The sequence below is a fragment of the Dendrobates tinctorius genome, unplaced genomic scaffold (assembly GCF_039654945.1).
Source record: "Dendrobates tinctorius isolate UK_male_01 unplaced genomic scaffold, ASM3965494v1 ptg000232l, whole genome shotgun sequence".
NCBI classification, from domain to species: domain Eukaryota; kingdom Metazoa; phylum Chordata; class Amphibia; order Anura; family Dendrobatidae; genus Dendrobates; species Dendrobates tinctorius.
This window is the reverse complement of record NW_027361899.1, coordinates 13,510,209-13,524,522: the sequence shown is the minus strand read 5'-3', so window position 1 is coordinate 13,524,522 and position 14,314 is coordinate 13,510,209. Positions and strand designations below refer to the sequence as shown.

Genomic DNA, 14,314 nt, shown 5'->3' with positions numbered 1-14,314 from the left:
CCTCCTTGTGCCCCCCTTAGCAGCTGTGTGTGTACAGCTCTCTGCCTGCACCTGAAACCTGATACCGGGCATTTCCTCTCGAAGCCTTCTTCTCCTTCCCCCTTGCACAGCTAAGGGAAAGCATTTCTTTTGTTCTCAGACAGGCCAAATGAAAAGTATGAGAGATATTAAACTAAGCTGCATGGGCTCCGGTCACGGCAGAAAAATGAAACGGACATTTCTGTGATCTGAGTGGACTCGGCTTCGCTACGGTGGCTCCTGCGAGGTTCTCGGACCTCCAGAAACTGAGATATGGATTGCTCCCAAATGGAGTGTCTTAATTATGGCATGCTTGGTGTTATTGGATTCTATTCGATAAATCACAAACAATGATGCCCTATGTGTGTTGGTACAGGCGTTTCTTGTTTAGATGTAGTTATTCAAAGTTTTGTAGCCAAATCATAACTTAGAGAAGGGGGGGTTGGACCTCACCAGACCGCCCATTTCGTGAGGTCACAGACCCTAGGCTATAAGGTATTCCCTACCAGATTCCAGTCAGTTGAAGCTGGAGTTCTGATGCTGAACAGACCTACCCCATGTCTTGGGATGTTTGGTTGCGGCCCAGCCCCGAGCCACATGGTCTGCCTAATACCACCTAAGCACATGTAAGTGTTACCTTTCTGCCTTTTAATCCTTTTGTTTTATACTGCATTGTACATACTTAATGTCTCAACTTTATAGCAACTTTTATCTATGTAATTACTGCCCACATTTTGGGAATAAATGATAAAAAAAATCTATTAGCTCTGTCTCCATGCTCTAAGAAACAAACTATGTGCCTTTTTTAGATAATCGCTACTAATTTGGGTGCTTGCAACGGACCCTCTTAAATAACTCTTTGATTAAGTAAGGCGTGGCTGGTGGCAGCGTGGTGTGTGCGGTTAGTTAGACGCCGGAGAGCTGCGAGTTCCAAAGTGGAAATGAGAAAGTGGTATATACATAAATCCCCGCAGTTCTTGGAAGGTTGTTAGCAGTGGTGGGGCATCCAAAGTACCCCCCTGCGGAAAATTGTTAGAGCAAGATTAGCTTGCTGTGTGTTGGTCACATGGTGCCAGCGGTGGGATAACTAAGATAAGCCCCCACTGTGCCTGTGATAGCCGTGTGCCGGCAGTGCGTCGTGTCCCTTAGTCCGGTGACAAACCCGTGTCAGTGGTGGGATCGTGGCGTATTGGTGGCACCGGCCGTGCTGTTCGTCACAGTTATATTCTTGTATATAGGGGCAGTATTATAGTAGTTATATTCTTGCACATAGAAGCAGTATTATAGTAGTTATATAGTTATATTCTTGTGCCTAGAGGGCACAAGCGGTGATCTCATTAAGGTCACCGCATTTTATTGTCTCGGCTCACAGTGAACTGCCCGTGAGAGCGCAGCTTCAGTGACCAGCAATAACCTCTATGGTGTCACCGCTTTTCACTTAAGCTGAACTTACAGCATCTCATTGTGTCCTGATTTTCAGTGAGAACAGTCGCGTCATGGCAACATTCATTTTGAAAATCAAATGTCACAAAGATGGATTACAGCGTTGAACAGTATAAATTATCACCACGTCGGACAGTTGTTTATTATTTTTGTTTTTTACAGGGGACATTGTCTTCAATGCATTAGGTGTAAAGGTGAATATAATTTAACTTTTTTATTTTTATTTAAAATAAAGGAGTCAGTGTCTTTATTTCACATAAAGGATTTTATTCTTGCTATGTATTTATTTCAAAACATTCTATGTGGCTAGTCATTAGGATGTCTTCTAGACTCCTTTCCAATACCAATGTCACCTGACAATACAAAGATGACATCAACCCCACAAATATGAACCCCACCTCCCACCGCTACAGAGTAAATGGGAAGAGCGAGGCTAAGTGTCAGATTTGGTGCATCTTATGGATGCTCTATTTCTGGGGCGGCTGAGGGCTGATGTTGGTAGCCTGGGGGGAGAGCAATATCCCTGGCCCTTTCCCAGGTTATTAATGTCAACTCACATCTGTCTGTTTAGCCTTTACTGGTTTGAATTTGTTTTATAGGGGGACACTACATCATTTTTTCCTGAGGTCCCTGTAAATTCACCAGTAAAGACTAAGAAAACAGCTGTGGGCTGTTATTAATAGCTTGGGAGCTTTTGGGGACATTGTCACTTTTCCAGATTATAAATTTCAGTCCCCAGCTGTGAACTTTCCCTCTGCTGGTTATGAAAATTATGCAGGAGCGTACGCCTTTTTTTAAAATTTTAATTCTTTATTTTACACAGAATGTAGACAGCGGGTGCTGAATACAACTCCCATCATTATCTTCATTGATGAGAGCTGTCTTCGGCAGCCGGCGCCTAGGATTAGAGTGCACTGTACCGCTTCTTTCCAGGTGCCGGGATGTGTCACACTAACGTCAAATGGATGTCATCCGTGTGTAATCAATGTGCATGCGTGTGTTATGCATTTTGTCCGTGCTGCTGATAAAAAACTGACTTGACTAATATATCCAAGAGAGGTGGTGAGTTCTCCTCCAATGGAATCTTTCACACAGAGGCTGGACAGACATCTGTCTGAGATGGTTTAGTGAATCCTGTATTGAGCAGGGGGTTGGACACGATGACCCTGGAGGTACCTTCCAACTCTACCATTCTAGGATTCTAAGATGTCAGCTGTATTTACGCCTTTATGTTCAGTGTTACAGTAATTAGTGATTTTGCAGTGATGATTTTCAGATTATTGATTTATTATAACATATTAATAACTGACTTGGTGATTACAGATAACGTTTCATGCACAGACCTGTGTCAGCCGGGCCCCATCGGTTTCCGCACAGCTGAAGGCTGGTGTCGATATTTCCATTGCGGAGTGACATGTACCCGGGCTTCGTTTTGGGAACGCTGCCACAATAAACAGCAACGGAGGCTCTGAAGTTGGCTGCAAATATAAAATGACCAAAGAGTGTTTATTCAGGGCCGATCTTTCACCGTCTGGGGACATTCCTAATTATCGCCCCATTGTCTAATCCATAAGAACAGCTATTACACAAGACATCCCAGTGACGGACGCACGCTTAACTTTGTCCCCGTCATGTAGTATAGGTCATGTTACATACAGTTTTTGGAGCACATTGAATGATGGGGGGTCTAAGGCAGAATCGTGTACCTATTATTTAGTGATGTATAATATGATTAGGTTTAATATTCTTTATATGGCTAAAAGCTCAATTTTCTGAGTTCTTTTACACAGTGATAAGTAACGTGATAAAATTCTGTCTACCAGCGGCTGCCAGTAGGGGGAGCTCACAGCATAGGGATGTATGAAGTTCCACATGCACTGCAGTCCCCCTAGTGGCGACTTTAAGAATTGTTACCTTTAACTTTTTTTTAAAATCCTCATTGTTATATAGTCTAGCAGTTCTAAATAAAGTGGTTCCATGCATAATTTATAGTGTTTTATTTCTATAACAAGCCGAATCTAACCAGCTGTCCTCCATTGGTGCAATACGAATGCAGGAATAAATTGGTCAGAAAAAAAAATATTAAAACTGTTGATAGTGACAGCCCAACAGCGTCTTTTGGGAAAAATGGGGATCAGTGAGGTTGTATTTTAGATCATCTAGTCCTACTGTTTTCCCTGAGATAAGCGCTGCCTTATGCGTCACTATTAGACATCTGACCATTCTCACGTTCTTAATATAGGGAGTAGGGCCACTGAGCAAGGCAGAAAAGACCCTGCATGCTAAAGGTGCTTACTGTCACCATTCCTCCACTCAGTGTGTATCTGACGCTGTGAGTGACAGCTCAGTCGTCCAATCTAGTGCAGGGGCGTGCTGAGCTGTCAGTAATTTGATTGAATTCCTGTGCTATGTTGATCTATTTCTGCCTGACCTTGGACCTTGTTCTCACCACCCGTTTGCCTAGCCCCTTTGCTCTGATCCTCTATCTTCCTGATATTCTGACCTTGGACCATGACCTGGCAACCCCTTTGTCTTTCCCCCTTAGTTTACGACGTATCTCTTTTGGTACTGATCCAAAACGTTTGACTATCCTGCCTCACGGCTTGTCCATGAGTAGTGACTAGTGTCCCATATACTTTTTTTTTCCCCATCAATGGATCCAGTTCATACACTCTTTGAGTAGGTGGTGAATCTTACTCATATTGTCCAGGATCTGGCCAGGGAGCCCCAAAAACGAGAATCCTCACAGTCCCAGCTGCAGGGTCAGTTTTCTAGTACTATGGGTGCTTCCCAAAGCTCTCCGCTACCATCTGTAGTTATGACTTTTGTAGTTGGTGTCTTGCAAACCAGTAGTGGCACTCCTTGATAAATTTTTGGGGCAGAAAAAAAGTTTAGTGTATTCATCAAGAGCTGTAGACTATTGTTTTCCTTCCAACCCCTGTCTTCAGGAGATGAGTCCCAGCGGGTGTGAATAATCATGTCCCATCTCCGGGGCGGACCCTCAGACTTGGGCATTTTCTTTGTCCCCACTAGTCTTCTGTTGATGCCTTTTTTGATGCCTTAGAGATGATATATGACGAACCTGATGGAATCCAGGTTGCGCAGGCAAAGATCATGAATCTGACACGGAGGGGCCGCACCACAGAGGACTAAAGTTCCGAGTTCCGACAATGGTCCTCTGAGGTTCTGTGGAATGATGCCGCTCCACAGAGGCGCTTCAGATACTCTTAAGAACGCTAAGACTCTACATACTATCCCTTGTTCCCTGGTGGAGGCCATACCTCAGGCCATTCAAATGGATCGACGAATTCAAGAGAAACGTGATAAGTGACAGGGGGTTTTGATCATTCTTCCCGAGTCCGTCCACTTACCTGAGGTGGAACCAGTGGAGGTTGGAGCTGTCAGCTCTCGGGCTGTTGATAAGAGACGTTGGCGCGATATAAAATTCTGCCCCTATTGTGGTCGCGCTGGACATTTCCTAAAGAACTACTCAGCACGTCCTCAAGCCAGCAAAGCAATGGGACATGCCTAAGTCTGGGTGATTGTCGAGGAGGTCACCGAAACTCCCAGGTACTTTTACCAGGAAATTGTATTGGCTAAAAAGTTTAAGATGGATCCTGGGAAGGTGCAGGCCATAATTGATTGGGCTCCACCTCGTCACTGAAGCATTACAACTACAGAAAGTTTATTAGGGTTTTTTTCGCAGATTGTTAAACCTCTCACTGATCTCACACGTAAGGCGGGGGATCTTGAGTTTTGGTCGTCAGATGCTATTGGGGCATTTAATAAATTAAAAGAGTGATTCTTGTCAGCTCCATCTTTAATCCAACCATTAATTGTGGAGGTGGATACTTCAGAGGTTGGGGTAGCGGCTGTATCATCTCAAGGTCCCAAAACTCTGACCAACTTATGGCCATGTGCATTTTTCTCTAGGAAATTTTCAGCCGCCGGGAGAAATTTTGATTCGCTGAGAAAAATTCGGTTTTGTAAGGAACTGGGGATTGATTTGTCACTCTCCTCTGCTTACCACCCACCCTGAAAGCAACACTCAGACAGAAAGGACAAACCAATTGTTGCAACAAATGTTAAGAATTTTCGCTGCGGCTCAGCAGGAGGACCGGACCTCATTTTTACCTCATGTTGAGATCGCCTTTAAAAGTCGGGTCAATCACTCCACTGGAACCTCACCTTTTTTTTTTGCAATTATGGATTTCATTCTCATTTTGGTGAATTCTCTAGGATGAGTCCTGGAGTAGAGGTTGCTATACAGAAACTTGGGGATGTCTAAAGGGAGATTCAGTAGAATATTGAGGCGACTCAACTTCATCAAACTCCGATAGCCAATAGGAAATGTTTGGCTGGTCCAGTCTTCAAAGTAGGGGATAAGGTTTGATTATCTTCCAAAAATATTAATGGTACACCCGGTCCCCGTCCTGGCGCTGCGCCCAGGTCTGCCGCTGTTACACCTGGCCCCCGTCCTGGCGCTGCGTCCAGGCCTGCCGCTGCTCTCCGTTCTGGGCACTCACCTCGAGCCTCTCATGCTGCTGCTCAGCATTCTGTCCTCCCACCTGCCTCCTCCTCCTGGCGTCCTGTGAGGAGATCTGTAACTAAGACTATTAGGGCACGCCCGCCCGCTCTCTTGCCTTCTTAAAGGGGCAGCGTGCATTATTAAAAAAATGCAATCAACCAATGGCAGCGCACTGGCTGCTATTTCTGGCCTCTCCTCCATAGGGAGAGCGCTGGAGCAACGAGTATCTATCATTGCTACATCTGGTTCTCATGCTAACCTGTCTGCACTGCATCTGCAGTCTCTGTGCATTGTCTAATGCTCTCTGTTTCCTCAGCATATGTGTTACCTAGTTATATCAGCAACCATCTGGGCCTAAGCCATCCCGTTCCGCCTACAGCCATCCGAGTCCAAGGACTGTGTGAAGGTCACTGGAACCGACTCCTTACCAACTAACCGGATCCAGTACCCAGCGCATTACGGACTCTGCTGTAACTTTTGTTATCCCTTTTAATCCAGCTGGGACAGCTGCCACGTGTTCGGGTTCTAACTGGAGGTAGCACCTGTGTCCTCCGGGTATTCCATTCTGGCCCTGCCTGAGGGGCTTTACTACAGGTGCCCGGGGCTCACTAGTCACACCCCCTTCGGAGTCCCCCGGACCGTGGTCCCGAGGTTCCACTTAAAAAATAAACGAATGTGAACTTCACCATCTCTGCCTCCGCTTCCAATCGTTACAATTAAGCTGAAAGTACAACCGGCTAAATTGGGTCCTAAATTTATTGGCCTGTACGAGATTCTAGAGATTGACAATCTGGCTGTTCCACAGATCCCTGTTAAAAGAGTAGAAGAAGGTGTACTGTCACGATTCCTCTGCTCAGTGTGTCTTGGACACAGTGTGTGATAGCTCGGTTGTCCAATCTGGGGCAGGCACGTGCTGAGCTGTTGGTATTTTGATTGACAGCTCAGACATCCAATCTGAAACTGGGAGGTGCTGAGCTTCCTTCAGGTGTTCCCTGTTCTTAGTGAATACCCAGCTGCTTAGCTAAGCTGTCAGTGCCAGATCTCTGCCAGCCATAGCATTTGCTCGGTGGTATATGTGGCCTTGTATTCCTGTGCTCTGTTTATTGATCTATTGCTGCCTGAACTTGAATCTCGTTCTGACCATCCGTTTGCGTAGTGACTTTGCTCTGATCCGCTATATTCCTGGTATTCTGACCTCGGACCATGACCTGAATCAACCGTTGTCTTTGCTTTTTGTTTACGACGTGCTTTCTTGCTATCCGTCCCCGGAACGTTTGACTATCCTACCTCACGGCTTGTCTGTGAGTAGTGACTAGCATCACACTTACCATCTCATGTGAATATAAACTCTTGGAGCGCCTGATATACTCCCGCCTTACCCGTTACCTCTCCACTCACTCCCTCCTAGACCCTTCACAGTCCGGCTTCCGCCCCCTACATTCGACTGATACTGCACTCATCAAAGTTACCAATGACCTTCTGACAGCAAAACGTAATGGTGACCACTCTGCTCATTCTTCTCGACCTTTCTGCAGCTTTCGACACTGTTGACCACCGTCTCCTACTCTCTAGGCTCCAGTCACTAGGCATTAAGGACACTGCTCTTTCCTGATTCTCCTCCTATCTTTCTGACCGCTCCTTCAGTGTTCTGTTCTCTGGCTCCACTTCATCTCCTCTTCCTCTCACTGTCGGGGTACCTCAGGGCTCAGTCCTTGGCCCCCTTCTCTTCTCTCTCTACACGGCCCCAACTGGACAGACCATCAGCAGATCTGGCTTTCAGTACCATCTTTATGCTGATGACACACAACTATATATGTCATCCCCCGACCTTACCTCCGCTGTACTACAGAACGCCAGTGACTGTCTGTCCGCAGTCTCCAACATCATGTCCGCTCTCTATCTGGAACTCAGCCTCTCCAAAACTGAACTTCTTCTGCTCCTCCCTAAATCTGACATTTCCCTCTCCATGGGAGGCACAATAATAACACCCCGACAGCAGGCGCGCTGTCTGGGTGTTATGTTTGACTCCGATCTCTCCACCTCCCATATACAATCTCTTGCCCGCTCATGCCACTTACACCTAAAGAACATCTCTAGAATCTGCCCTTTTCTCACCATGGAAACAACAAAAACCCTCACTGTCGCCCTGATCCACTCCCACCTGGACTACTGTAGCGCTCTATTAATTGGCCTCCCCCTCACCCGACTCTCCCCTCTCCAGTCCATCCTTAATGCAGCAGCCAGGGTTGTCCATCTGGCTAATCGTTACTCGGACGCGTCCGCTCTTCGCCAGTCGTTACACTGGCTGCCCATTCATTACAGGATACAATTCAAAGTGCTTGTTCTCACCCACAAAGCTCTCCACAGTGCGGCACCCCCCTACATCTCCTCCCTCATTTCTGTGTATCGGCCAAACCGACCGCTGCGCTCTGCAAATGACTTTCGACTAACCTCTGCCCTAATCCGTACCTCCCACTCCCGACTCCAAGACTTCTCCCGTGCTGCGCCAATTCTCTGGAATGCTCTACCAGAAGATATTAGGACCATCCACAATTTGCATAGTTTTAGGCGCTCGCTCAAAACACATTTGTTCAGAGCGGCTTATCACATTCAGTAATCAAAGTCATTTTATGTTTGAGTGTGTGTAGCCCATTCACTATCTCCATCTATCCCCCACCCCCTGAAGATGGCTGGACCATCATTGTAAATACATCATTGTAAATACAAACCTGTGCTTTGTATCGCCCCCACCTCATTGTAGATTGTAAGCTCCCACGAGCAGGGTCGTCTTATTTCGCTTTAATAATTGTATTGTTAACGTTGTTACTTATGACTGTTGTGTTTGAAACTGTTCAACTGTAAAGCGCTGCGGAATATGTTGGCGCTATATAAATAAAGATTATTATTATTATTATAACTGCGAACAATACCGAGCAAAGCTGCAGCAGTAAGAGATGCTGAAGTGTAAAGTATTTCTTTTTTTTTTTAATAATGCAATTGTAGAACTATTTGAGTCTAATGTTTCTCACCTATTACTAGTCATAGCGGACCACCTGCCCGGCCCCCACGTTTCATACCTGCTGTAAAATCATTGTGGGTCATGGTGTCACCAGCGGTTTTGTGGTTTTTCGTCAAAGAACGAGTTGTGCAGGACGAATCTTGTCATTATGAACTTGCATAAATTCCTAAAAGAAATGAGGAGAGGAAATCTGTGAGAGCGATCAGACCCCGTAGACCTCACCGTACTCAGATCTGTGCTACTAAAGTGAAGGACGGTCACCAAGGAGACGAGAAGTTACAAATGTAGCAACGGATGGGAACGACATGTGCCATCGATGGAGATAGGACCGACTCAGAACGGAAACATTTTACCTAATTTGATACTTTGTAACAAACATAAAAGCGATGGATATCTCTTTTTTTTTTTACTTAATTTTTTGTATTTTAGGCTAAAAATCAGACTCTAGAATGGATACAAATAACCTTCAGCAAATATTGAGAGTCAGGACAGGTTTCCAGTCTCTGGATATAGTGAATTTTGTTCTCCGTGACGACAAACAGATATTTTGGAAAATAGAGAAAATTAAAAGCATAAGTTATATTAAAAGTTGCAAAACTCTTATTTATTTGCAGGGGGAAGTTTCAATCCGGCAGTATTTATTCCTTGAGATCACAGTCTGCCGCTCGGGATGCTCGGATATGAAGTGCTGTATGTTATGGCTTTGTGCGCCTGTCGTGAGTCCACCTGTAAACATTGACAGAGGGACGCGCACTAAGGAAACGGCGCAGCAATTTCTATGCAGCACAATGAGCTTCCCGGCACTCGAAGGGTGTTGTTTTTTTTCCATTGCAGAACTTAGACACAGTAATCTAATTTTTAAAAACTTTCCCATCAGAATCCTTTTAGTCCAGAATTCTCCAATACTCTGGATTATCAGCTAGTCATACATAAGAATACATCAGTATTCTGACTTTAGACTGGGTTCTGGAGTATCAAACGCCATATAAAAGGCTCTTTATATCTGTCTCTGCTATAAAGGCAAATCCCTCAAACCTCTCCGCCAATTAGACTCCTCTCACTAAAAGTCCAGAAAGTAGCTACGGTTTCATAGTAATGTTTCACAGCTATGGGGAAATGATTTAGTCAGAGGCACCTGAGCTTCATAGAAATGCATAATGTGCAGTATCTGCATGGATAGTTTTATATTTTTTATATATATATATATATATATATATATATATATATAGTACAAGTCCAACCTAAAGTTCTTTTTCTTCTTTGTGTCGTTTCATCTACTTCTTCCCCTCTGTTCATTGAGCTCCACAGAGCAGAATGGACGCTCAGATTCTTATCTGCTAAAGCTACATATCTCGCAGCACCCTGCTTCTCCTCGGCGCTGCAGGTCCCTCCTTCTGCTCTTCTGTGTTCTCCCTAGTAGACATCGCTACAGGAGAAATATTTATTTATATGGATTTCTATGGCCATTGATACTTTTGGATGTAGTGAATGTGACTCCTTATTCTACCAATGTTCATTACAGTTCACAAATGTAATTAGCGCATAGAACAGCTGAGCTGTGCTAAAACACGGCTGTCAGGGCAATGAGGATGCTGTGATGGGGTCTGGGAGATGTTTTATTAGACAGGGTGATAGGTGCATCTGCAGCTGGTATCTTCAGCATATCAGAACCCGGCTGCAGGTGTTCTTTTACGCAGAGTCATTAGGTGCATCTGAGCATCATCGACTGATAACATTAAACAAATGGAGAATGGATCCAGCGGAAACGCAGGGTAAAGAGAGAATTTATGGGTCATCATTGGACAGGGGGGTTGATAAACGCCAATCAATACAGATTGAAAATAGTGTGTATTGGCGCAGTATGTACAGAAAGCTGAGGCCACATCATGATTATGGAAATAAGCTTTTAATGGGTCGCAAAAACTAGAAAGAAGAAAGTAAACAGAAAGCAAAGATGTACAAGTCTACAATTTTATGAAAGAAACGAAGGCAGGCGACAGAAATCGACCTGAAGACGCGCACCGGAGATAACGTCCTCCATGATCAGTTTGGGACCAACGAAGGTGAGAAAGCTTATTATTAGATATGGGAAATTCAGGAAGAGTTGTAAGGGGTGGAAAACTGGACAAACACTGACTCCAAAATCCCTGGAATTCTAGGGGAAACTTAAAACCACCGCGTAATACGTAGCAGGTATGGTAGTATTATTTGAGAATTATATTACGGTATTATATGGGAAATCAATAGCAGTATAATAATGGAAATGCGGCACGGTTTTATGTGGGCTGATAAGGGAGTATTATTTGGATGCTACGTATTAGTTTGGGTACTGTGGAGTGGTGTTATCTGCGCAGTATGTGGCGGCATAATGATTTTTTTTTTTCTGTGACTGTGTGGTCTTATAGTCTGTGACAACCACCGAGCCAGAAATGAAGTTGGCGCAGTTGTCAGTTTCTTTCTATGCTCCTCTTGACTGGTTTTACACAATATATTACTCGACAGGGGGCGACAGTGAGATGTGTGCTCCTTTCTTAATTATGAAGGTGGTGGCATTCAACTAAAACTAGCGATTTAGCTAAACCCCATGTACAAAATGCCTTGATCTTGAATAGTGAATGGAGCGGCCCTTTAAGACTGTATCTTTAAATTGACCCAATCGTCAATGTTATAAATGCCTGAGGTCAATCCTTCGCCATTGAAAGGAATGACCCTGGTTCTACCCTCCGTCATATTATTCGGTCCCCTTCCTTCAACATTAATCAATGTTATACAAGCGGTCGCCTCGTGTCCCGGCCTTCGTGGCAGCGTTCCCCCTTGTAGATGGCACATGATGTCCGGGGTTTTGGATGGCACCTGCCACCCCGGGAGTTGGCACCAGATCTCCATTAGCAGAATAAACAGACGTATCATGGAGGCAGCACCTGCTCTGGGATCAGCTGCGTCACCCGGGTGTACGAGATTCATCCCTCCGGAACACAATAAACAATTATTGCAACCGCAGTAAATAAAACCAACGTTACGGATAAATGTAGACCGAATATTAGTCCACTGGGGAGGAACAAATAAACAAACAGAAATATACCAGTGTCACTAACAGGAACGTTCCCGACACTTTACAGTCCGGCCTCAGGCGAATCCGTAACGTCATGCGACAAAAAAAACAATAATTTGTGCAGTCAATGGAAAAGAAGCAACATTTTAGTTTTAATTTCTCACCATTTTCAAGATTTTGTTACTTGTTATAACTGAATGGAAACATATAGTTTACACGCAGAGACGGAAAACCAAAAGTGAGCGCAACGATTACTACTGACAATGTAAGGCTGGTTTCACATAGCGTAGCGCATCGTGCGCGTCCATGCGCATGTGCCACGCGCCCCTATCTTTAACATGGCGTGCGCATGGTCTAGTGTTTGCACGCGTTCATGTGCGTTTTCGTGCGCATGCGTTTCTTTGTAGTGTGCGCCTAGGCGCGCCAGACGCAACCTGTTGCATTTTTGGGTGCGTCCAATTGTGTAAAAAAAAACGCATGCGCACAAATGCGCACGGAATGTGCCAAAATAACACATTACAGTCTACGGGAACGCAGGCGTGTGCATGCACATGCGCACGCCTGCGTTTGAAAACGCATGCATTTTAAGAGTTAACATGGACAGAAGCTGGTTAAAACGCATGCGCCTAAAAAACGCAAACGCATGCAAAACGCTTGATGCGTTATTTTCATGCGTTTCTATTGTGCACGAAGCGCAGCGCAAAAAAACGCTAAGGTGAAAGTAGCCTAACACAGGCGATCGGTAGATCCGTCCGGATTAGAAACATTGTGAAGTGTAATGAGGGATGATCGAGTAGCTTCAGATAAGAGGGCATCCGAATAGCTATAGCGCTTACCGAATAGCTGTGACACATGCAGCTGCGGCGCCGAACAGCTGATCGTCGGGAGCGCTCCAGGTATCCGGGTCACCGAGGCAGCTGTTCGGGAAGGGCTGCAGCTATTCGGATAAGCACTTACCTGAAGATATCCGATCAACCCTAGTTGTACTATACAGAACAGGTGGTAAAGGACACCGAGCACACAACAAATAGTAACAACATGTCTACATATAAAAGAAGTGTAACAATCAGATCATAACGAGGTGTCAGATAAAGTTATGGGGGCACTGTGGATATCGCTGTTATTATGGGGAGCACTGTGGATATCACTGTTATTATGGGAGCACTGTGGATATCGCTGTTATTATGGGGGCTCTCTGGATATCGCTGTTATTATGGGGACACTGTGGATATCACTGTTATTATGGGAGCACTGTGGATATCGCTGTTATTATGGGGAGCACTGTGGATATCACTGTTATTATGGGAGCACTGTGGATATCGCTGTTATTATGGGGGCTCTCTGGATATCGCTGTTATTATGGGGACACTGTGGATATCACTGTTATTATGGGGGCACTGTGGATATCGCTGTTATTATGGGGAGCACTGTGGATATCGCTGTTATTACGGGGGCACTGTGGATATCGCTGTTATTACGGGGGCACTGTGGATATCACTGTTATTATGGGGACACTGTGGATATCACTGTTATTATGGGAGCACTGTGGATATCGCTGTTATTATGGGGGCTCTGTGGATATCGCTGTTATTATGGGGACACTGTGGATATCACTGTTATTATGGGAGCACTGTGGATATCGCTGTTATTATGGGGAGCACTGTGGATATCGCTGTTATTACGGGGGCACTGTGGATATCGCTGTTATTACGGGGGCACTGTGGATATCACTGTTATTATGGGGACACTGTGGATATCACTGTTATTATGGGGGCACTGTGGATATCGCTGTTATTACGGGGGCACTGTGGATATCACTGTTATTATGGGGACACTGTGGATATCACTGTTATTATGGGGGCACTGTGGATATCACTGTTATTATGGGGGCACTGTGGATATCACTGTTATTATGGGAGCACTGTGGATATCACTGTTATTATGGGGGCACTGTGGATATCGCTGTTATTATGGGGAGCACTGTGGATATCGCTGTTATTATGGGGGCACTGTGGATATCGCTGTTATTACGGGGGCACTGTGGATATCGCTGTTATTACGGGGGCACTGTGGATATCGCTGTTATTACGGGGGCACTGTGGATATCACTGTTATTATGGGGACACTGTGGATATCACTGTTATTATGGGGGCACTGTGGATATCGCTGTTATTACGGGGGCACTGTGGATATCACTGTTATTATGGGGACACTGTGGATATCACTGTTATTATGGGGGCACTGTGGATATCAC

The 14,314-nt window shown here is 45.1% G+C and overlaps 1 protein-coding gene across 3 annotated transcripts in view; it reads right to left on the bottom strand.

Moving 5' to 3' along the window:
- TOGARAM2 (TOG array regulator of axonemal microtubules 2) overlaps positions 1-14,314 on the bottom strand; it is a 121,632-nt gene that overhangs the window by 35,084 nt on the left and 72,234 nt on the right. For all 3 annotated transcript variants that reach the window (XM_073556348.1, XM_073556346.1, XM_073556347.1), the window contains exons 2-3: positions 9,067-9,174; positions 2,805-2,939 (exon numbers count right to left, since the gene is read on the bottom strand). In XM_073556348.1, coding sequence (XP_073412449.1) covers positions 2,805-2,939; positions 9,067-9,091 — 160 coding nt within the window. In that variant the 5' untranslated portion in view covers positions 9,092-9,174. The remainder of the gene's footprint in view (positions 1-2,804; positions 2,940-9,066; positions 9,175-14,314) is intronic.